Source organism: Belonocnema kinseyi, chromosome 10 (genome assembly GCF_010883055.1).
Source record: "Belonocnema kinseyi isolate 2016_QV_RU_SX_M_011 chromosome 10, B_treatae_v1, whole genome shotgun sequence".
NCBI classification, from domain to species: Eukaryota; Metazoa; Arthropoda; class Insecta; order Hymenoptera; family Cynipidae; genus Belonocnema; species Belonocnema kinseyi.
The window spans coordinates 7,182,964-7,207,666 of NC_046666.1; the positions used below are offsets into that span (position 1 = coordinate 7,182,964).

At 23.1% G+C, this 24,703-nt stretch overlaps 2 protein-coding genes across 4 annotated transcripts in view; one reads left to right on the top strand and one right to left on the bottom strand.

Annotated features, from left to right (window-relative positions):
* The window catches only part of LOC117181398 (vacuolar protein sorting-associated protein 35), a 57,314-nt gene extending 51,362 nt beyond the window's left edge, over window positions 1–5,952 (bottom strand). Inside the window, exon 1 of the mRNA XM_033374014.1 lies at window positions 5,667–5,952. The gene's annotated coding sequence lies outside the window, so the exon portion shown is untranslated. The remainder of the gene's footprint in view (window positions 1–5,666) is intronic.
* LOC117181397 (multidrug resistance-associated protein 7) overlaps window positions 5,952–24,703 on the top strand; it is a 145,310-nt gene continuing 126,558 nt past the window's right edge. For 2 of the 3 annotated variants that reach the window (XR_004468114.1, XM_033374009.1), the window contains exons 1-3: window positions 5,952–6,066; window positions 11,480–11,687; window positions 16,386–17,129. Coding sequence is in view for 2 of the 3 variants with exons in the window: in XM_033374009.1 (XP_033229900.1) it covers window positions 11,547–11,687; window positions 16,386–17,129 (885 nt within the window). In the remaining variant the exon portion in view is untranslated. Of the gene's footprint in view, window positions 6,067–11,479; window positions 11,688–16,385; window positions 17,130–24,703 lie in introns of those variants that run through there. The other variant, XM_033374010.1, reaches the window with a different exon arrangement.

Sequence of the window (24,703 nt, forward strand, 5' to 3'; positions counted from 1 at the left end):
CTCGTAAAAGGCCAATTTTTAATTCATTTAAGTAATTGTCGATTAATTTTAAAATTATATGTTAAATAATTTTTGGTTCATTATTGAATTATTAATTTTTATAAATATTTTTTTTAATAAGCATTTTACGAGCTGGAAAAGGGGAGAGGGAATCCTTTTCCATCTTCTGTCTAGTCCAAAAGCAAAATATCATAATGAGGGGACCCAAAAAGTTGAATATTTTCCCCCCCAAAAAATAAAAATATTATAAAATCCAATAGAGCAATTCTTCATAATTTTTTAAGCTGGAAAATGGGTTCAGAACTTCCCTTTTCAAGCACGTGAAATGCTTATTTTAAAAACATTTTAGTAATTGTCGATTAATCCAAAAATTATATGTTCAATGATTTTGGATTTATGATTAAATTACAAATTTTTATAAACAAGTTTTTTTAAATAGGCATTTTACGAGCTGGAATAGCGAAGAGGGAAACCTTTTCCAGCTCGTAAAATGCCCATTTTAATTCATTTAAGTAATTGTCGATTAATTTAAAAATTATATAGTATGTTAAATAATTTTTTGTTCGTTATTAAATTATCAATTTTTATGAATAATTTTTTTAAATGGCATTTTACGAGCTGGAAAAGAGAAAGGGAACCCTTTTCCAGCTTCTGTCTGGTCAAGAGCATAATATCATAATGAGGGACCCAAAAGTTGAAAATCCCCCCCCCCCCCAAAATCAACATATTATAAAATCCAATAGAGCAATTCTTGATAATTTTTTGAACAGGAAAAGGGGTTCAGGACTTCCCTTTTCCAGCTCGTAAAAGGCCAATTTTTAATTCATTTAAGTAATTGTCGATTAATTTTAAAATTATATGTTAAATAATTTTTGGTTCATTATTGAATTATTAATTTTTATGAATATTTTTTTTTAATAAGCATTTTACGAGCTGGAAAAGGGGAGAGGGAACCCTTTTCCATGTTCTGTCTAGTCCAAAAGCAAAATATCATAATGAGGGGACCCAAAAAGTTGAATATTTTCCCCCCCAAAAAAATCAAAATATTATAAAATCCAATAGAGCAATTCTTCATAATTTTTTAAGCTGGAAAATGGGTTCAGAACTTCCCTTTTCAAGCACGTGAAATGCCCATTTTTAATTCATTTCAGTAATTGTCGATTAATTTTTAAATTATACGTTTAGTAATTGTTGGTTCATTATTAAATTATAAATTTTTATGAATAATTTTTTTAAATGGCATTTTACGAGCTGGAAAAGGGAAAGGGAACCCTTCTCCAGCTTCTGCCTGGTCAAGAGCATAATATCATAATGAGGGACCCAAAAGTTGAAAATCCCCCTCCCCCAAAATCAACATATTATAAAATCCAATAGAGCAATTCTTGATAATTTTTTGAACAGGAAAAGGGGTTCAGGACTTCCCTTTCCAGCTCGTAAAAGGCCAATTTTTAATTCATTTAAGTAATTGTCGATTAATTTTAAAATTATATGTTAAATAATTTTAGGTTCATTATTGAATTATTAATTTTTATAAATATTTTTTTTAATAAGCATTTTACGAGCTGGAAAAGGGGAGAGGGAACCCTTTTCCATGTTCTGTCTAGTCCAAAAGCAAAATATCATAATGAGGGGACCCAAAAAGTTGAATATTTTCCCCCCAAAAAAATCAAAATATTATAAAATCCAATAGAGCAATTCTTCATAATTTTTTAAGCTGGAAAATGGGTTCAGAACTTCCCTTTTCAAGCACGTGAAATGCCTATTTTTAATACATTTTAGTAATTGTCGATTAATTCAAAAATTATATGTTCAATAATTTTGGATTTAAGATTAAATTAAAAATTTTTATAAACAAGTTTTTTTAAATGGGCATTTTACGAGCTGGAATAGCGAAGAGGGAAACCTTTTCCAGCTCGTAAAATGCCCATTTTAATTCATTTAAGCAATTGTCGATTAATTAAAAAATTATATAGTATGTTAAATAATTTTTTGTTCGTTATTAAATTATCAATTTTTATGAATAATTTTTTTAAATGGGCATTTTACGAGCTGGAAAAAGGAAAGAGGGAACCCTTTTCCAGCTTCTGCCTAGCCCAAGAGTAAAATATCCTTCTGAGGGAACGCAAAAAGTTGAATACTACCCCCCCCCCCCAACCCGAAAAAATATTATAAAATCCAATAGAGCAATTCTGTTAAAAATCGTTCTTTTTTGGTTGACAATTTTTTTATTGAAAATTTATCTGTCCTTTGAGCAAAATAGTGTAAACTTTAACTTCTTGATTAAAAATTAATTTCTTGGTTAAAAATTTTTTTTTGTTGCAAATTTTTTTTCTAATTGAAAATTTAACTATTCTATTTAAGGATAAAAATTGATTATTTGTAGTCGAAAATTCATGTCCTTTGCTGGAAATGTCTCGTTTTTAATAGAAAATTAATATTTTGAGTTGGAAATTCAATTATTTGTTTCAAAATTAATTTGGATGTTTAAAGCTTCATGATTTTATTTTAAAATCTATTTTTTCAGCTGAAAATATATAGACAAAAATTGAATCTTCTCTTTCGTCTGGTAAAATTTAGATATTTTTGGTTTAAAATTTAAATCTTTTTTCATACAAAATTAATCTTTTGAGCTGATGATTCAATTATTTGTTTACAAATTCATGTTTTTGGTTGATGATTTATCATTTTAATTCCAAATTCATTTCTTTAACTGAATTTTTTTTATGGTTTATGATTTAAATTTAAAATCTTTTTAACAAAAAATTAATCTTTTGAGTTAAAAATTCATTTTTTTAACGGAAAATTTTAATTTTTCATTTATTGTTGAAAACTGATATTTTTTTATAGAATTCTAATTTTATTGTTTGAAAATTTTTCATTTTTGTTTGAAGATTTATATTTTTTGGCTGAATTAAAATGTTTTTGGTTTAAAATTAAATTATTTTTTCATAGAAAAGTAAATGCCCATTTTTAATTCAATTCAGTAATTGTCGATTAATTTTAAACTTATGTGTTAAATAATTTTTGCTTCATTAATAAATTATAAATTTTGATCAACAAATTTTTTAAATGAGCATTTTCCGAGCTGGAAAAGGAAACCCTTTTCCAGCTCGTAAAATGCCTATTTAAAAAATATGTTCATAAAAATTTATAATTTTATAATGAACCAAAAATTACTTAACATATAATTTTAAAATTAAACGACAATTACTGAAATGAATTAAAATAATTAAAATCCATTAATATCTATATCAACATAGCAGATTAATAAATTTCTTCTTATATTGTTTCGTTCTGAAATTTGATTTGAAAAATGGAAAGCTTTGTTTGTGATTACTTTTCTTCAGAAAAATACTAATGTTTTTGTAAGCACATTTATAAAAGTGAGCATAGAAAATAAAAAAATAAACTCATTTCTGTATTTTTTGATACAAATAAAAATAATTTTTAGTATCCGCCGACTGATATTTTACTTTGGGACGATTAAGAAACTTAAGTTGTCGAAAATAGGTTTTTTCATCTCGGTCTAAACGTCTATCGATAAAATAATATAAATTAAAGAAAACATTTTTTGAATACAGATTCATTATTATTTCATAAAGACTTTTTAATATTTCTCTTATAATATTTAATTTTACAAAATCTAATTTTTTGAATTGAGTATAGGATGTGACAGATATTCCTTTTTCAGCTTGAAAAATTGTCATATTAAATACAAAAAAATACTGGTCAAAAACGGACCGTTTTTGGTTGAAAAATCATATCTTTTGTTGAAAATATAACTAGTTTGTTGAAAATTTGTTCTTTTATGGATAAAATTAAATTTTTTAACTGAAAATTTAGCTATTTCATTATTCGTTTAAAATTGCTCGATTTTAGTTAATAATTAACCAATTTAGTTAAAATGTTATATATTTTGTTCTAAATTAGATTTTTTCGTAGAAAATTAATATTCTTGATTAAAAATTTAACCAAAAAATACGAATCTTGAAACAAAACAGATAAATTTCTAACCAGAAGATTAGATTTCTATCAAAAAAGATAAATTTCCAACAAAAAATGGAAAATTTAGATTTTCAGTTAAAGAAATCAATTTTGAATGAAAATGATGAATCTTCAAATAAAAAATTGAGTTTTTGGACGCATAGTTGAATCTTCAACTCGAAAGATTACTTTTATATGAAAAAATATTTTAATTTTAAACCAAAAACATTTTAATTCAACCAAAAAATACAAATCTTTAAACAGAAAAGAAAAATTTTCAAACAAGAAAATTAGACTTCTATACAAAAAAAATAAATTTTCAACTATAAATGGAAAATTAAAATTTTCCATCAAGGAAATAAATTTTTAAACAATTAGTTGAATTTTTAATTCAAAATATTAATTTGGTATCAATAAATATTTACATTTTAAACCAAAAACATTCGAATTAAAACAAAGAAAACGAATCTTCAAAGAAAAAAGATAAATTGTACGTTAAAGAAATGAATTTTGAAATAAAATCATGAATCTTAAAACACGAAAATTTATTTTTAAACAAATAGTTGAAGTTTAAACTAAAAAGATTAATTTTGTATCAAAAAACATTAAAATTTTAAACCAAAAACATTTAAATTTTACCAAACTAAATTGAAGATTAAATTTCTGCCTATATATTTTCAGTTGAAACAATAAATTTTCAACTAAAATGATGAAGCTTTAAACAAAACAAAAAAATTGTTAAATAAATAGTTCAATTTCCGACTGAAAAGTACATGAATTTTCGACTAAAAATAATCAATTTTTAACCCTAAATAGAATAGTTAAATTTTGAGTTAGAAAAAAAATTTGCACAAAAAAAACGAATTTTCAAACCAAGAAATTAAGTTTTAATCAAGAAGTTAAAGTTTACATTATTTTGCTGAAAAGGACAGATACATTTTCAATAAAAAAATTGTCAATTAAAAAATAATTATTTTGAACAAAATACATGAAACTTCAACCAGATATTTGATTTTAAAGACATTTTCAACCTTATAATTACATTTTTAAGCAAAGAAATGATTTTTCAATAAAAAAGTTGAATTTTCAACCACGAAAGTTTTATCAGTCAATCAAAAAATATCTTTTCCAAAATGTTGAATTTTCAAACCAAAAAAAGGAATATCTTGCGAAACACTTGATTTTTGAATCCGAAAATATGAACTTTAGACAAAAAAGTTTAATTTTCGACACAGAAACATAAATTTACAACTAAATTAATTGTATTTTCTACCTAAAAGGTTTAATTTTTAATTAAAAAAGACGAATTTCCAAACAAATAGAATGATTTGATAGCAAAATGGTTGAATATTCAACAAAATAATAAAATTAACTGCAAAAAATATACACTTCAGTGCACCGAAAATTCCTTGGCTCTGCTAGGTTTTTCCTGATATTCCCTGACTTTTCCTGACCAGTTTTTAATTTCTTAGAATAATATTTAATAATAAATAAATAATTCGATTTTAAATAATTTTTCTGTTCTTAAATAAATCCGTAGAAATCCCAAAACAAGATGTTAAATCAAATTCAAGCAATTCAATATTTGCAACTATTAATGAAATTAAAGAGTAAAAATTTAAATGGAATAAGTACATGAACACTGAAAATGTTTAAATCAAGTTAAAAATGAATAATCTTACCTTTAATCACTGCGTAATTAAATCACGTGATAATTAAACACAATCATTATAACCTATACGTTGTTGTATTGTTTAATTTTGATGCATTTACACATTTTCTCGGAGAATGCATTCATTGAAATGCTATTTAATAATAATGATAAACTAAAAACGAGATGTATATGGCCATATGTATATGGCAAAATGTTGCTATATAATAAATTTTTGCTTATAAGTATAATAGACTTTTCTTCCAACCGCAAAATATAACCTAAAAATGAGTGAAATTAGTTTCCTACGCCTATGCATCTTGCATTATTGTCATTAGGATCATGAATTTTGATATGACGAAGCAGAACTGATAGTTGAACAAAAATTTCCGAAACAATGTACAATAGTTTTTTCATCAAATAACTTAAAGGTAAGATCATGAATCCGCTTTGTTTTAACGAGTTTGGAACCTAAAATTGCATAAAAAGAAAAGACTTTTAGGTTATGTTCAGTTGTAGATGTCAAAACTCAAACCTTTTATGCCTTTATGGCTCTTCTGTTTTTTTCTGATCTTTTTCTTAATAATCAAATTGGTTAGAATGATTAATAATTGCAATTTAATGATTTATGCCTTAGTGACGCACGTCATGTATGTTATATAGATCATTTTAGTTGCCTTAAAGAAATGTAAGTTTTTACATTTTTTTTTTAAAGCTGACCTATAGAGCAATAATATTTTTTTTCTGTACTGAAAAGTTGATTTTTTTAATCTTTAATGAGAAGAAACTCTTACAAATTTTATTTACTCTTTTTGAGAGATATTTCGAGTTTAAGTTCAAGATCAATTTTGAGCAGCTGTATTTAACTGTTTTGTTGAAATTCGTTTTTTTGTTTTGTTTGAAATTTATTTTTTTAACTGAAAATAACAGGGGAGTTTAGTTTACAATGCGTAATTCGAAAATCTTTTACTTACAAAATTTGCCATTTTAGATTTTTATCATTAAGCGTTTATTTTTTATTTAAATAATTTTAAAATTCTGTCTTGAAGACACGGACAATACAAAATAAAAGTGTAGGAAATTGCAAATTTTTGATCAAAAACATTTTTATTTTTCAAATGTAAATATAAATAAATAATGTTTCATAATGGATCTGTACTTGAAAAAGTGAACAATATTTGATTTGACAAACCGATTCCACTTACGTTAAAAATGTAAGGTTTTCCAGATTTTAACGTTAAAAATTAAAATTTTCATGTCGAAAGCCTTAGTCATAAAAAAATGTAAACGTCTGGATTAAACTTTATACAATTTTAGGAAAAAATCGGTAAATATCTTTTAAAATCTTTTTAAATATTCTCTTAAATTAATTTTTCAAAATAAAAAATAATTGTTCATTTTCCTAGGAATTTTAAGCAAATGTTTTTATTTTTTTAAAACCTTTCATAATTCTTGAAAAGCTTTTAAACTTTTTGTTTGAAATCTGAAAAAATCTAAATTTTATTTTAAAGTAGGCTGTGACTATTTGCACCGAAATTTCAGTACGAATAACCGAATTTTGTCGGTACACACTTCGTTCAAATTATTTGAAATCATTTCATGTTTTAAATTAATTTTAAATCCTTTTAAAACTTCTAAATATCTCTAAAAATTACTAAAATTTTTTCTATAATTAAAAAGTGTTCAATTGTTATTTATACATAAAAAATGCAAGGAAATTTGTTAAAACTTGCAGGATTTTTTAAAAATTGTAAGAAAAATTAAATTAATTTTAAAATGTATGTAAAAGTTCTGAAAAAGTTTTATAAACAATTTTAATTAAAAAAAAAGAACAACTTCTGATTTTCTCTACTTTTAGTTGGAAATTCAAGTATTTGCTTGAAAATTAATTCTTTTTAGTTAAAAAATCGTATTTTATTTAACTGAAAATTAATTGTTTTTACTGAGTATATAACTATTTGTATTGAAACAGGCTGTTATTTATATTATTTATATATGCATATATAATTTTGTTGAAAATTAATTTTTCAAATAAAAATGTAACTATTCCAGTTGAATATTTCCTGATTTTAGTTCCTAATGCTTACTACAGTTGAACATACATTTTTTAAATTAAAAATTTAACTATTCAATGTTTGCTTCAAAACTTATATATATATATATATATATATTTTTTAAATTCGTCTTTTTATAGAAATTAATCTTTTGGTTTTAAATTCATTATTCTAGTTAAAAATTTATCATTTGAGTTAAAAATTGATCTTTTTTGTTAAAATAAACTATTCCAGTTGAAGATTCATCAGTTCAATTAAAAATTCATCACTTCGGTTTGAAAATATACTATTTTGTTCTAATTTCGTTTTTTCTTTAACTGAAAATTAGTTGTTTTTGATGAATATTTAACTATTCCAGATGAAGATTCATCATTTTAGTTGAAAAATTATCACATTGTTTGAAAATAAACTTATTTTTGGAAAATGATTTTTTTTTAATATTATTTTCTTGAACAAAAAATTCAACTATTTTGTTTTTGTCTAAAAATTCGTCTTTTTCAGTTCAAAATTCAACTATTTTGTTGACAATTCATGTATTTTGTTAAAAAATCGCTTTTTTTGTTAAAAGTTAATGGTTTTGGTTTAAAGATTCATTATTTTAGTTGAAAACTTATCTTTTTGGATTAAAATTCATCTATTCTAGTTGAATATTTATCATTTTAGTTGAAAAAATTATCACATTGCTTGAAAATAATAATTTTTTAACTAAAAGTTTAAAAATTCATCGTTTGGTTGAAAAATGATCTTTTTTTGAAAAAAAAAATTCGTCTTTTTTATAGAAATTAATCTTCTGTTTTGAAAATTAATCCTTTTAGCTGTAAATTTAATTATTTTACTTTAAAGATTCATTTTTTTAGTTGATAACTTATATCTTTGGGTTAAAATTCAACTATTATAGTTGAAGACTCATAATTTTAGTTAAAAAATGATCAGTTTGTTTGAAAACGTTCAACTATTTTGTTGACAATTCGTGTATTTGGTTGAAAAGTCGCCTTTTTTGATCAAAATTTATGGTGTTGGCATATGACTAATAATTTTAATTGAAAATTTATCTCTATGGTTGAAAAATAAACTATTTGGCTGTAATATTGTTTTTTCTTTAAATTAATATTAAATATTTCACTGAATATTCAACTATTTCTAGAGACACACCTTGAAATTTTAACTATTTCAATGAAATTAATTTTTTTTCTACTGAATATTTATCTATTTGTATCGAAACAAGTTAAAAATTTAATTATTTTGTTGAAAATTAATTTTTTTAGCTGAAAATGTAACTATTCCAGTTTATTATTCCCTTATTCCAGTTAATAATTCATCCTTTATTTAAACAATAATTTACTGAACTAAAAATTTAACTATGCAATGTTTGCTTGAAATATTGTTTTTTTTTTTAAATAACAAATTTCGTCTTTTTTTATAGAAATTAATCTTCTTGATTAAAAATTAATATTTCTGGGTTTAAATTCAACTATTCTAGTTGAATGTTCATAATTTTAGTTAAAAAATTATCACTTTGTTTGAAAATATGTTTTTTTATTGAAAATAATTTTTTTCAACTCAAGATTTAAGTGTATTATTTTTGGTTAAAAATTGATCTTTTTGCGTTCAAAAACAACTTTTTTGTTTATAATTCATTATTTTGTTGAAAAAACGCATTTTTTGGTTGAAAATTAATCTTTTTGGTCCAAGAAACGGATTTTTTAAAGTTCAAAATTCAACTTTTTAGTTGAAAATGTATCATTTTTGTTGAAGAACTAAGTATCTGGTTGAAAAATTATGTTTCTTGTTGAAAATTCGTTCTTTTTGGTAGAAAATAATTTTGTTGTTGATGAAAATTTATTATTTTAATTGAAAATTCATCCCTTTGATTAAAAAATAAGCTATTTTTATGAAATTTTTTTTTCCTTGGCTGAAAATTCATCTTTTTGCTTTGAAATTAAACTTTGTTTCAAAGATTCATCACTTTATTTAAAAATGTAACTATTTTTTCGAAAATAAGTTTGTTTTTTGGGTGAAAATTATTTTTTAAAACTGAAATTATAACTATTCTAAATAAATATTTCACCATTTTAGTTGTAATTTCATTTCTTTGTTTGATTAATATTTTTTTCAACTGAAAGTTTAACTATTCAATTTTTGGTTGAGATTCTATCTTTTTTATTCGAAAATTAATATATATTGTTGAAAATCATCTTGTTTAGTTTAAAATTCAACTATATGATTGATAATTTGCCTTTCTTAGATGAAAATTTAACTATTCTTTGAAATTTTATGTATTTTGTTGAAAAATTGTCTTTTTTTGATAATCAATCTTATTGGTTAAAAATTAATCTTTTTAGTTGTAAATGCAAGTATTCTAGTTTAATATTTACAATTTTAGTTGGAAAATTATTATTTTTTTGTTTCAAAATATGTTTTCTTATTGAAAATAATTTTTTCCTACTGAAGATTTAACTGTATTATTTTTTGTTAAAAATTGATTTTTTGCGTTCAAATTCAACTTTTTTGTTTACAATTCATTATTTTGATGAAAAACCATCTTTTTTGGTTGAAAATTAATCTTTGTGGACGAAGAAATGGATTTTTTTAGTTCAAAATTCAACTTTTTAGTTGAAAATAAATGTTTTTTGTTGAAGAATTAAGTATTTGGTTGAAAAATCATGTTTTGAAAACTCGTTCTTTTCGGCAGAAAATAATTTTGCTGTTGATGAAAATTTATTATTTTAATTGAAAATTCATCCCTTTGATTAAAAAATAAGCTATTTTTATGAAATTTTTTTTTCCTTGGCTGAAAATTATTTTTTTTTTTACTGAGAATTAAACTATTTCACAGTTTTTTGTTGAAAATTCGCCTTTTTGGTAAAAATTAATCTTCTTGGTTGAAAATTAACCTTTTTGATTGGAAATTCTATTATTTTTGTTAAAGATTCATAATTTTGTTCGAAAATTAATTTTTTTTTAAATTCGAAAGTTTTTTAAAGATTCATCACTTTGTTTAAAAATGTAACTATTTTTCGAAAATTACTTTGTTTTTTGGGTAAAAATTATTTTTTCTTAAACTGAAATTGTAACTATTCTAATTAAATATTTCATCATTTTAGTTGTAATTTCAGCTCTGTTTTAACAAGAATTTTTTCAACTGAAAGTTTAACTATTCAATTTTTAGTTGACATTTCATCTTTTTTATTTGAAAATTAATATATTTTGTTGAAAATGATCTTTTTCAGTTAAAGCTTCAACTATATGTTTAATAATTTATCTTTTTTAGATGAAAATTCAACTATTCTTTGAAATTTTATGTATTTTGTTGAAAAATCGTATTTTTTGTAGAAAATTATTCTTTTTGGTGTAAAATTTAAGTATTTCAGTTAAATATTCATCACTTTAGGTAAAAATTCATCTTCATGGTTAAAGTGAAACTATTTTGTTGTAAGATTAACTCTTTTATTAAAAATTAATTTATTATTTTTTGTTGAAAATTCATTTATCTTGATGAAAATGCAATATTTTTTACTTGGAAAGTAAGGAATTTAAAAAGGTTTAAATTGAATTTAATGTCGTATTCACATTAATTTTACCTAAATATGCACTGAACATGTATAAGAAGATAAATAAAAAATTAAAAAATTATTATTCGAATTCATAGACTTTAGGGACAAATTCATTATATGAATAACTATGGTTTTAGTATTATATAATTATTTAACTAATGGATCGTACTAATATATATTATAGTCTAATTTCTGATAGAAATTTTCTGATATTGTGGATTTAATTTCAATTTTAGCATAACGAAGAACTGCCTTGTGACAGTATTTTGAATGTTTGAATATGCTCTAAAATTATAAAACAGAATGGATCATTTGGAAATAGTTGACGACAGTAGAAGTTCATGGAGGTGGAATTGGACTGAATTATGTGGATATCAAGGACCTGTGAATCCTGAAACACATAATATTGGATTTGGATTATGTTTCCAACAATTATATTTACAGGTATGCAAGCCAGAGGAAGTTCAATAAAATTTTATCATTTTGTAGATAGATAGATTTATATACTGAAATAACTGGTTTTGTTCTTGAAAATATATTATTATTATTATTATTATTATTATTGCAATAAGCCATAATTACAACAAGCACTGCATACAAAAAGCTATAAAAAACAATTTAAAGCCTTTTAAATAATAAATACATTGGCAGCGGATTTATTTTTTAAGCAGGAAGCTTTCAAATTTTTAGAAGAAAAATCTATCTAATCACTTTAAATATCATTTTCGTAACACATGATATAATGCATTTTATTTTGAAAAAGTTTATTGGGTTGGACGGGAGGAATTTTTTGCTTGTAATTTTTTTCTGAATATGAAGAGGCCAATTTATTTAGTTTTTAGATTTTTTTCTCTGAATTCGAAGAGAATAAATTCTCATTTTTAATCTCTTTTTGGATTTTTGGAAGGAAGGCAATTCTCATTTCAAATTCTTTATAAATTATTCTTATCATTTTAATTGATTTGGAAGGGATAAAGTTGTGGTTTTCTTCTGAATTGAAAGGAGGAAATGGTTTTTTTAACAACATTTGTCTCGAGTTAGAAGGAGAAAACTTTGTTTTAAAATTTTTATCGGAATTGGAAGAGGGACATTTTTTGTTTTTAAGATATTTAGAGAGTTGGAAGAGGCGACATTTTATTTTTCTGAATTGGAGGGGACCATTCTTTATTTATGGTATTTTTATCGAGTTGGAAAGGTGGAAAATTTGGTTTTCAGTATTTTATAAATTGGAAAAAGGATCAGTTTAAAGAAAAAATTTATTGAGTTGGAAGGGAGAAAATTTTTGTTATTTTTTTCGGAATTGGAAAAGGGTAATTTTTGTATATTAAAATAAATAGAAAAAATTCTCAATAGAAAAAAATCTTAAAACGATTTTTAAAAATATTTTTTTATCGAGTTGGAGAGGAGCAAATTTTGGTTTTCAATCTTTTGTATGAATTGGCGGAAGCATAATTTTTTATTTTTAACATTTTTAATTGAGTAGAAGGCGGGAACATTTTATATTTTTATTGATTTAAAAGGGCCGAAATCTTGGTTTGCAATTTTTTCTGAATTATAAGAGGCCTTTTTTTCATTTGTATTGAGTTGGAAGGGAAGAACCTTTTATTTTCAATTGTTTTTTGGAAGCGAGGAGATTTTTGTTTTTAATTTTTTCTCAATTTAAAGGAAGACCTTTTTTTGTCTTTAAGACTTTTCTAGATTTGGAAGGAAGTAATGGTTATTTTTTTTCTCGGAATTGGAAGAGGCTATTTTCTCTTTTTATAATTTTGACTGAGTTGTAGGGAATAAATTTACGCTTTCTATTTTTTGTCGAAATAAGGAGAGGCAAATTTTGTTTTTTAAAGATTTGGAAGCAAAGACATTTTGTTTATTTATTTTTTTCTGACTTGGAAAAGGCCATTTTTTCTTTTCAGCATTTTTATTGATTGAAAGGGGGGAAATTTTTATTTTCAATATTTTTCCTGAACAGGGAGAGGCAAAAATTTGTTTAGTTAGGTGAAATCTTTGTTGGTTTTTCGAAAGATATCGTTTTTAATTTATCCAAATATCATAATTGTAAAGAAGATTTTTTAATTTGAAAAGGTTATTTTTAATTAAAGCATTTTTCCGAAGTAAAGAAGGGATTTATTATTTTCAATATTTTTTTTTAATTGAAGAAGGGGATTTTTTAATTTCAATTTTTTTTTTCTGAATTGGAAGAGGCCCTTTTTTTAAATCATTTTTATTCATTTGCAAGGGATGAAAGTTTGGTTCTTTATTTTTAATATTTTTATTAATGTGAGTTGAAAAGGAGGATGCGTTTTAATTTTGAGAAATAAAAATGATAGCGCAGATTTATACTTATTAATATATTATGTTTGATAATCGTCTTTTTCATTGAAAATTTATCGGTTTTATTAAAAATTCAACTATTCCAGTTAAAGATTCATAAGTTTATTCGAAAACCCATCAGTTATGTTAAAAATTGATCTTTTCAGTTGAAATTTAACTATTCTGACGAAAATGGGTATTTTTCAGTGAAAAATTAAACTATTTTGTTGAAAAATCGTTTCCCTTTTTTGTAGAAGATTAATCTTTTTATTTGAAAATTAATCTTTTTGGTTGAAAATTTAAGTATTCCATCTAAATGCTCATCATTTTAGCTGAAAATTATTTTTGTTTGTTTGAAAGCTAAACTCTTGTGGAAAATTAATTTTTTTAACTATGAAAATTAAACTATTCCATTTTCATTAAAAAATAATATTTTTTAGTTAAAAACTCCACTATTTGATTAAAAATTGATCTTTTTCATTTAAAATTGATTTATTTTGTTTAAAATTCAACTATTCCAGTTAAAGATTCATAAGTTTTTTTAAAAATCCATCAGTTATGTTAGAAATTGATCATTTTATTTGAAATTGAACTATTTGATCGAAAATTGGTATTTTTTAGTGAAAAATTCAACTATTTTGTTGAAAAATAATGTATTCTGTTGAACAATCGTTTTCTTTTTTTGTAGAAGCTAAATTTTCCCTATTTTGAAAATCAATTTTTTTGATTGCAAATTTAAGTATTGCAAATAAATACTCATCATTTCAGCTGAAAATGATTTTTGTTTGTTTAAAAGCTAAACTCTTGTGGAATTTTTTGTTCTGACTCAAAAAATTAAAATATTCTATTTTCATTGAAAAATAATATTTTTTAGTTCAAAACTCCACTATTTGGTTAAAAATTGATATTTTTAATTGAAAATTTATGTTTCTTTGTTTAAAATTAAACTATTCCAGTTCAAGATTCATAAGTTTATTCAAAAATCCATCAGTTATGTTAAAATTTGACCTTTTAGTTGAAATTCAACTAATTGGTCGAAAATTGGTCTTTTTCATTGAAAAATTAAACTATTTTGTTAAAAAATAATTAATTTTGTTGAAAACTCGTTTTCGTTTTTTGTAGAAGCTTAATCTTCTTGTTTGAAAATCAATCTTTTTGATTGAAAATTTAAGTATTGCAATTAAATACTCATCATTTATGTGAAAATTATTATTATTTTTTTTAATGCCAAACTCTTGTGAAATATTAATTTTTTTAACTCTAAAAATTAAACTACTCCATTTTCATTGAAAACTGATATTTTTTAGTTCAAAATTCAACTATTTGGTTAAAAATTGATCTTTTTCAATGAAAATTTATCTTTTTTGTTTAAAATTCAACTATTCCAGTTAAAGATTCATAAGTTTATTCGAAAATCCATCAGTCATGTTAAAAATTGATCTTTTTAGTTGAAATTCAACTAATTGGTGAAAAATTTAACTATTTTGTTGAAAAATAATGTATTTTGTTGAAAAATCGTTTTCCTTTCTTGTAGAAACATAATCTTCTTGTTTGAAAATTAATCTTTTTGATTGAAAATTTAAGTATTGCAATTAAATTAATTTTTTGTAACTGCGAAAATTCAACTATTCCATTTTTATTGAAAAATGATATTTTTAGTTCAAAATTTAACTATTTTGTTAAAAATTAATTTTTTTATGTTGAAAATTCAATTTTTTTGTTAAGATTTCATATATTATGTTGTAAAATCGTCTTTTGTTGAAATTTAATCTTTTTGGTTGAAAATGCAACTATTTTCTTAAAAATCTATCTATCTTGTCGAAAATTCAATTATTTTACTTGAAACTTTAAAAATTTAAAGCATTGTAAATTAAATTTCATATAGTAATATAATAAATTAAACCTGGAATAATCTGAGATATCTGGAAATAACCTGGAATTGTCATTGAATTTAAATATTATTTAAATTCCAAGAAATTTTTTGTTGTTTATTAATAATTCTAAATTAAATATTCAAATTAAATTAAAAAGTAGCAAGAAATTGACGTGTCCTTTAGTTTCTATTACCTAATATTAAAAACATAATCAATTTGAATATTCATAATAACAAATTTTTCAATATTAAAAGTTTAACAAATTGTTAAATGAACTTAAATAATTTATTATATTATAATATCTAACAGATGCAAAAGATAAATTAATTACCATTTTTACGATCTGTTAATACTAATGCAAAGAATTTTTCCCCTTCAGTTGCGATAGCGTTTTTCAAAACTTTTCTATCAAAAATTGAAAATTATTTTTTAAAAAAGATTTTTCGAATAATTTAATTTTAAAGCTTTGTAATTTAACAAATTTACATTTTGAGGGGTAAAAATGATGAAAAATTAATTTTTTATCATAGAAAAAAAATGTGTGGCATCAATTAAAATTTTTTTAAATGTAATAAAAATTTTTAATTCTAAAATTTAAGCAGCTTTTACTTTAAAACTTTCAATATACTTTAAACTAGAGTCAAATTAAAAATTATTTTGGTTTAAAACCGCTAATGCAATTTCAATTCTTCTTAAATTTTGGACGCCTTGAATTTATTTTTGACCTCTTATTTTTATTATTATTAGTATTTTTTAAAATTATTTAGTATTATTAATATAGAACTGGGATTTTTTCAAAGGGGTCATAAATTTCCTCTCAGTTTCCCTTCGAAAAAAATTGGTAGACCTTGAAAAAGGCCAAGCGATTCTGGGTCACGCTGCACCTGTGGATTGTGGAGACCCCTGTCCTAAATAAATAAATAAATAAATAAATAAATAATAAATCCGCTCTTTTCAGTTGCCAGTATTAGCTCTAATCGCAGTGACTTCAGCATATTATTGCGGACGTCGATCTTACTCGGCCTCTCGGGAATATTTATCAACAAAAGCCATCAACTTTCGACTCTTTATCATCATCTGCTTAGCCATTCTTCCAATAATAAAAGCCTACATAATTTTATCGAACACAACTCTTCATTTGCACCTTGAGCCACCAGATTCTAGAATCCAAATTAATAATAATAATACGAAAACAACTGAAAGTCCTTTAATACCATCAACTCGAAGCTGGATTAAGAGCCTTGCTGATAAATTAAATGACACCGGAAGTATCGCTAATTTTCTATTTTCACCAGGAAAGAGGATAAAAGTAACTCTACCTCAAGAAATTGAGGATAAAAATTTAAATAGTGAATTTTTTAAACTTGATGATAAAGCGACGTCTGCTAAACCTGTGGATTATTTAATTGCTGCTACTGAAGGGCTAGCATGGATTGTACATTTTTGCTTCACCGTCAGCTTGAGAAAAAGCAATATGGCAAATCCAAGAGGTCCTGTTTTTATGAGGGTTTTAATTATTCTCCTACTCGGAATATCTGCACTTTTCTTAAAAAATCATGTGGAACATGAAGCCTATGATGATGTCTTGCCGGATTTATCGTTGGGATTTAGTATTACTGTGGTTGTACTTTTGGTTCTTTATATTCTGACACTGATTCCGGATCGCAGAGTGAGGCGAAGAAGAAATTCAAGACTGGCTGAAGTGAGTGGAAAATAGAAAATTTATCACTTAGTCTCTTATTTATCAGACTTTAAACTAGGGTGGATTGAAAAAAAAAACATATTTTATAAATTGCAAAAACTTTAGGGTCGTACTTAACCCTCTCAGCCTAGACTTCAATATCACTGGTTCATATAAACGATTCGGGCATTTTTATTTGTTAAACTATAGCTGAAAGTATCACAAAAATGAATATTATAAAATTAATCAGATGAATTCAACATATTACTCTAAATATTTTCACAAAATGGAAAAAATTAAATAGCGAGACGAAAATATCGTCTGGGTATAATATACCCAGTCTAGACTTTGAGGGTTAAATTATGGAACAGCAAAAATGTTCTTCTAGACATTATTATTTTAGTTATAAATTTTATGATTTTGTTGATAATTTAACAATTTTCTTAAGAAGACATCCTTTCTGGTTGCAAATTCAACTGTTTTCTAGAAAATCCGTCTTTTTGGGTCAATAATTCAATTCTTTTCGTAGAATATTAACATTTTGTTTAAAATTTGTATTTTTTGCTGATATGCGAACTAAAATTTTTTTTGAATGAACACTATTTTTTCTAAAAATTCATATTTTTATTTAAAAGATCACCTTTTTTAGTAGAAATATTGCATTCTTCTTGGATAAAAATGCAACTGTTTTGTTGCAAATACAACTATTTCCTAGAAAATGTACTTTTTGTATTAAATGCACCTGTTTTAATAGAACTTTAATTTTTCTTTGACAAAAATGAATCTGCTTGGTTGAAAATTTAACAATTTTATGAAAAGGTCATACTTTTTGGTTAAAAATTCGAAAGGAAAGTGAACTGGAATCTTCTTTGGATGAAAATTTACCTACTCTTTTTAAAATTGCATTTTTTTAAATTCAACTGTTTTACAGGAAACTTCATGTTTCTTGGTTAAAAATGCAACTGTTTGTTTGAAAATTCAACAATTTTGTTCAAAAATAATACTTTTCGGTGAAAATTCTGCGGTTTTTTGAAAATTTAACTATTTCTTAGCAACTTTAGTTTTTGTTTGAATTTATTATTTTGGTATTGAAAAGAGAACTGAAATCTTTTCTAGATGAAAATTTAAACAATTGCATTGAATTTAAAAAATTTTTAGAATGCATCTGTCTTAAGAGAAACTTCATCTTTCTTGATTAAAAATGACACTGTTTGGTTGAAAATTAATATATTTCGTAAAAAAGTCATCCTTTTTGGTTAAAAATTGAACTATTTCGTTGAACATTTACTTTCTGTTAAAAATTTATATTTTGATGTTGAAAAATGAAACAAAAAGCTTTTTTGGATAAACATTCAATTTAAAAAACAGTCGCGTTTTATTAAAAATGTATCTGTTTTGTAAAAATTTCATCTTTTTTCAATTGAAAATTCAATTTTTTTTATTGAAACTTATTTTTTGTTAAAAAATTCATATTTTGATCTTTAAAAGTCAACTTTAATTTTTTTTAGATGCAACTGTAACTATGTTTTTGAATTTGTTTTTTTAAAATACAATTTCATCAGTTTTCGGAGAAATCTCACCTTTTTTGGATAAAAATGCAACTATTTGGTAGAGAATTCAACAATTTTGTTAAAAAGTTATTTTTCTCGTCAAAGAATTCGTGTTTGTGGATTGAAAATTTAATCTTTTTCGTAGAAAATTATTTCTTGTTTAAAAATTTACATTTTGTTCGTGAAATGTCAACTGAAATCTTTTTTAACAGAAAATTCAACTACTTTTTTGAAAATTTATCTTTTTGAATTAAAAATGCATCTGTTTTAGCAGAATTTAGTAGAAAGATTTATATTTTTAGTTAAAAATTCATGTGTTTGGTTGAAAGTTAAACTATTCTGTTGAAAATTAATCTTTTTTAATTGAAAATTTAACTGATTGGGTAAAAGTTAAACTGGGTGGTTAAAAATTGAATTTTTTTGGCTCTGGTCGAAAATTTATCGAAAATTTAACTGTTCAATGGAAAAGTATTGTTTTTTTTTAGTTAAAAATTAATTTATGTTTTACTTTTTCATTTTTTTGAAGATTGATCTTTTTGAGTTGAAAATTCTCCGTTTTTGATAGAAAAATAATTTTCTTGGTTTGAAATTTGAATTAGCAGAAAAAATTCGTCTTTTGTCTTGAAGGTTCAAAAATTTAGATCAACTTTTATTTCTCACTTCTGTGAAAGTCTTTATTCATTGGAAACTCGTTTTTTAAATTCTTTTTTTTTTCTATAAATTTCATCTGTTGTATTGAAATATAAATTAGGATACTTTGTTTTCGGTAATTAATCTGTTTAGGTAGAAGATTCAAATATTATTTTAAAAATTTAATTATTTTGTTGAACATTCAAGTATTTTGTTAAAAAGTCGTCTTTTACAGTAGAAAAGACATTTTTTTGTTTAAAATAAAGTAATAAATTTGAAAATTAAAAAGTGGTATCTGTAATACTATGTTATTCTGTTCGTTAAACATTATATGTTAAAATTACTACAATTTTTAAAATGCTGATATTTGAATATTAATAATTAAGTATAATGAAAATTTAGCCAAGGAAAAAAAACTGGTTTAATTTAAAAGTCTTAGTCATTTAAAATATATAAACGCCTGATTGAAACTTTATTAACTATTTTTAACATAAAAATAGCTTCATAATAATACTATTATATTTGCAATTAAAGGCTTTTATTAAGTTTAAAATATTGTTTAAGTCTAAAATATACCATTTTTAACCCATTCAATTTGAAAATGTTTAATGAATTGTAGAAAAAAGATTTCTTCTCTCTTACGGCCACGGCAAAATAAACACAAATTAGAGCTATCAATTCAACTCCATTTATTTTTAGGAAAAAATTAAAACTTTAACGACGTTTCGGCATCACTGCGTGTCTTTTTCAGAGTATCTAAATAATAATTATAATAAGCTAATACATCATAAAAATAAATATAAATAGTTTAAAAAAGTTATTATTTATGCGTAAAAAATATTTTTTAAATATTACCTTAGTTTAAGACGATTTTTAAGCGAAACAACAATCATTATAATTTTGGAGTCCATACGTGTCAATTTGTTTTGTGTCTAATTAAAAAAAGTTTATACGCTATTAAAGTTAAAAAAAGTAAGACTTCAAACAATTATTGAGGATGAGTAAAAAGAGAAAGCCTTATAAAATCGAAGAGGCTTTTTTCAGCGTAAAAACTACATTATTAACTATTATGAAACCGTTCTAAGAATTATTGATGAGGAAGCGCAAACTTAAATTTAAATTTAAAGCTTTAAAGAAACATTTATTTTGTAATTAAAATAAGATGACATTAATTATTTATGCTTTGGTAAATTTTATTAATATTTAAAATTTCATTTTGTAAATTAACAGAAATGTTTCGAAATTTGTTTATGAATATAGATTCAGTAATACGTCTTTGATAAGTATTTTTTCAGTAGCTAGTATTTTAATATTGCTGAATTAGAAATCGAAATAGTGATTAGAATTCCAAGAGTGTTCACTTATTTAAATTCCCATTTATAAATTCTCTTTTATGTTTGGCAATTCTAGTTTTTAATCTCCTCCCAGTTTTACCTATATAAACTTTATTGAAACATTTGCATTTTATCATATAGATAACATCAGACAAATTTTCAATGCTATCCCTATAGTTTTTCTTTAATAAATAGTTATCTACACTGTTAGTGCTTTTGAAATAAACATTGATGTTAAATTTTTTTCATGAACTTCGTGAACGTTCAGAGAGACCTTGTATGTACGGTAACATAACTTTGAAATTAAATTTATTGCAAGTATCAGTCCATTTATTTTTATTTTTAGTACTGTTATAAATTTCATGCACATGCTCAGCAATAATTTCATTAATTAAAGGAAGAGGATAGTTGTTAGATACTAATGTTGTTTTTAGTTGATTTAAAGTTTTAATTTTTACTAAAAATAAATGAAGTTGAATTTATAGCTCTAAATTGTTTTTATTTTGCCGTGGTCGTAAGACAGAAGAAAACTTTTTTCTACAATTCATTATTGCATTTCATCATCATTGCAATTCATCATTCCAAATTTTTAATTGATTTTGAATCTTTTCAAAACTTAAAAATACTCAAATTTTTTTTCTACAAATAATAAGGAGGATTTTGTAAAAATTCGATTAATTTTAAAAGTTATTTGAAAGTTCGGAAAAATGTCAAAACTAATTTGAAATTTGAAACAATTTAAAACAACTTCCAGATTTCTCAAGATTTTGAAATAAAATTTTGAAGTTTTCAAGGATGTTTAAACTATTTCAAATGAAAATAATTTAACTTCTAGTTAGAGAAGTGTTCAGTTGAATAAAAAAATTTAATTTTTCATTTTTTAATATTTCTAGCTTAAAATTGATTAAAATATAATTTTCGAAAATTTTAAATTTCATTGATTCATCGTTTAATTTACAACAGCGAAAATAATAATGTGGATTTATATTTTTAGAACTGAATTTAAATCTTTGAACTCTATCATTTATAAAAGTAAAAAATTCTTAATTTTGTTGTGTATCTGCATTTAATTTAAAATTGTTATTTTATATATAGTTATATATAGTTATATATAGTTATATATAGTTATATATAGTTATATATAGGGTAGCTTACTGATAATTTGAATACCACATTTTGTAATTAAAAACTTTTGAAGTTTGATTTTAAATAATTTAAAATGCAAGAGTTCCACTTTGAGTGCGTTAGTTTCTAGTTTATTTTGTATTTCATTAAATGTAAAAATCTTTAGCTTTTAGAGTTGAAAATTTTTAAATTTTATTAACCGTGAAAAATGTTTATGAACCAGGGAAAAACGGGAAATGACCGGAAATGTTGTTTTTCGATTAAAACGGCCACCCTGAAAAATATCACTTTTGAACCTAATAAATTAGTTTTTAACTAAAATGATGAATCTTCAACAAAAAATATGAATTTTTAACCAAATAGTCAGTTGAATTTTCTACCAAAGTAAGACTCATTTTCAACAAAGTACATAAATTTTCATCTAAAAAAAATCAATTTTCAACAAAAACAGAACCAAAATTAGAATAGTTTAAACATTAGAAAAATAAAATTAAAAAAAAAAGAAAAACGAATTTTCAAACAAAAAAATTATACAAAAGAGAAGATTATTTAACCGAAATATATTAAAAAAAGATACAGTTTTAATAAAATATAAAAATTTACAACTAAAAAAGGTAACTTTACAAACCGAAAGTAGAATATTACAATTTTTAGTTAGAAAATTAAATGTTAAACAAAAGAAAAACAGTTACATCTTCAGTTGAAAAAATTAATTTTCAACCAGACAGAAACGAATTTTTAGCGAAAGAAATTAATTTTCAATCACAGTGATGAATTTTCAACCAAAAATATGAATTTCTTAAAAAAACGAATTTTTAACTAAATATTTTTCTTTTCGACCAAACAAATTTTCAACTAAAATGGCAAATCTTCAACTTTCAAAATTTTAATTTTTAACTAAATACATGAATTTTATTTTGTACTAAAAAGAAAATACTTAAATTTTCACCAAAAACAGAATAATTCAATTTTCAGTGAAAAGCTTTTTGACAAAAAATGGAACAGTCACATTTTCAGTTAAAAATATTTATTCTAAATATGAAAAAAAAAAACTAATTTTCTACCAAAAAGATCAATTTCCAACCAATAAGAGGAATTTTCTGCAAAAATAGACGAATTTTTAACCAAATATTTTAAGTATCAACTTAAGAAGATAAATTTTGAACCGGAAATATACGAGTTAAACTTTCAGTTAAAACAATTAATTTTAAACAAAATAATTATAATTTGAACAAAAAAAAAAAGGTTTGCTATATAAAATGGTCAATCATCAACCAAACAAATAATTTTAATTTTAACCAAAAATAGTTGAATTCAAACAAAAAAGATGAATTTTCACAAAAATTAATATTAATTTTTTTTCATAAAAAATTAAATCTCTTCCATAAAAATTCAATTAAAATACGGAAAATGGTAAAAATGAGGCATATTATGCAGATTTAAATGCACAAATAATATTCACGATTTTCCCAAAACTCTGCGATTATAATTTTTTTAAATTCTATTCTAATATGAGATTTTCAATGAATGAAATTTTCAAAAGATTTTAATGGATTTGACAAATTTGAGGGTCTTTTAAATTTATTTCAATTTCAGAAGATGTAGAAAGATTTTAAGGATTTTAAAAGCTACAAGTATTTTAATAAATTTTTTAGGAGTTCAGGAAATATAAGGTTTCATAGAATTCCACGGGATTGTATAATATTTTAATGGATTTTGAAGAATTTATTCTTAAAAAGTGAAGGATTTCGTAGCATTTCAAAGGTTCTCAAATACTTTTTGCAATTTAAAATTCACTTGGAATTCAACCTGAATTCTTATTAATTTATCCTGAATTCTTCTAAATACTTTCGAATTCTCTTGATTTTTTTATTTTATAATTTTTATTAATTTCATTGAATTCATTTAATTTTTCTAATTCCTATAAATGCACTCCAATCTGATTGAAATCAACAAGAATTTTGTTTCTAATTCATTAAAATTATTTTGAATATAACTTGGGTTGTTCATTTGGATGTCACCCTAAATTTTTATATATTTATCCTGAATTTTTCTAAATTCTTTCAATGTCTCTGGAGTTTCTAAATGCATTCAATTCAATGGATTTTTACAAACTTTTTAAAGTTTCTTTTTAATTAATCCTGAAGTCTTTTCAACTCACTTGGAATTTTATTCAATTGCTTTAAATTGTTCTAAACGAATTTTAACCTCACTGAATTTGATGAATTGTTTTATATTTTTCAATTGCTTTCAATGCAATTAATTTTTTTCAATTTATCGTCCATTTTTTATGAATTTCAGCGAATTCTTATCACTTTCTTTCGATTCCTGTAAATTCACTGAAATTTGTATAAAATAAATGGCATTTTTGGATATTGAAAAATTGTTTCCGTATCATTTGAATTGTTTTTGAGTCTTGTAAATTTATCCTGAATTCGTTTAAATTTACTTGCAATTCTGATCAATATGATAATTTTAAATATTTGAAGATATTTTAAATACCTTTTGCAATTTGAATTAATTTGAAAATCTTTCTAAATTTTTAATCATTTATCCAGAAATTTTCTAAATTCTTTTTATTTTTTTTTTGTTTTTAAATTCATTTGATCTTTTCTAAATGTTTCATCAAATTTTTTTGAATTTCATCAGATTTGTCTAAACGAATTCCGAAGTTATTCAATTCAGGGAATTTTTTCATATTCGTTAAATTCCTCTAAATTTATTCCAATGTTGATAAAAACAATATAATTGAAATGTTTTAAACATTTCCTTCTAAATCTTTTCAGTTATTTAGAATTTAACTTGAATTGTTTTCAAGAATTATGACTTTATCCTTAATTCGTTCAAATTCATTCGTAATCCTTATAATTAACATCGTTTCAAAGATTTGAAAAGATTGCTCAATACCTTTTGCAATTTAGAATTCATTCGATTTATCCTGAATTTTTTAAATTTC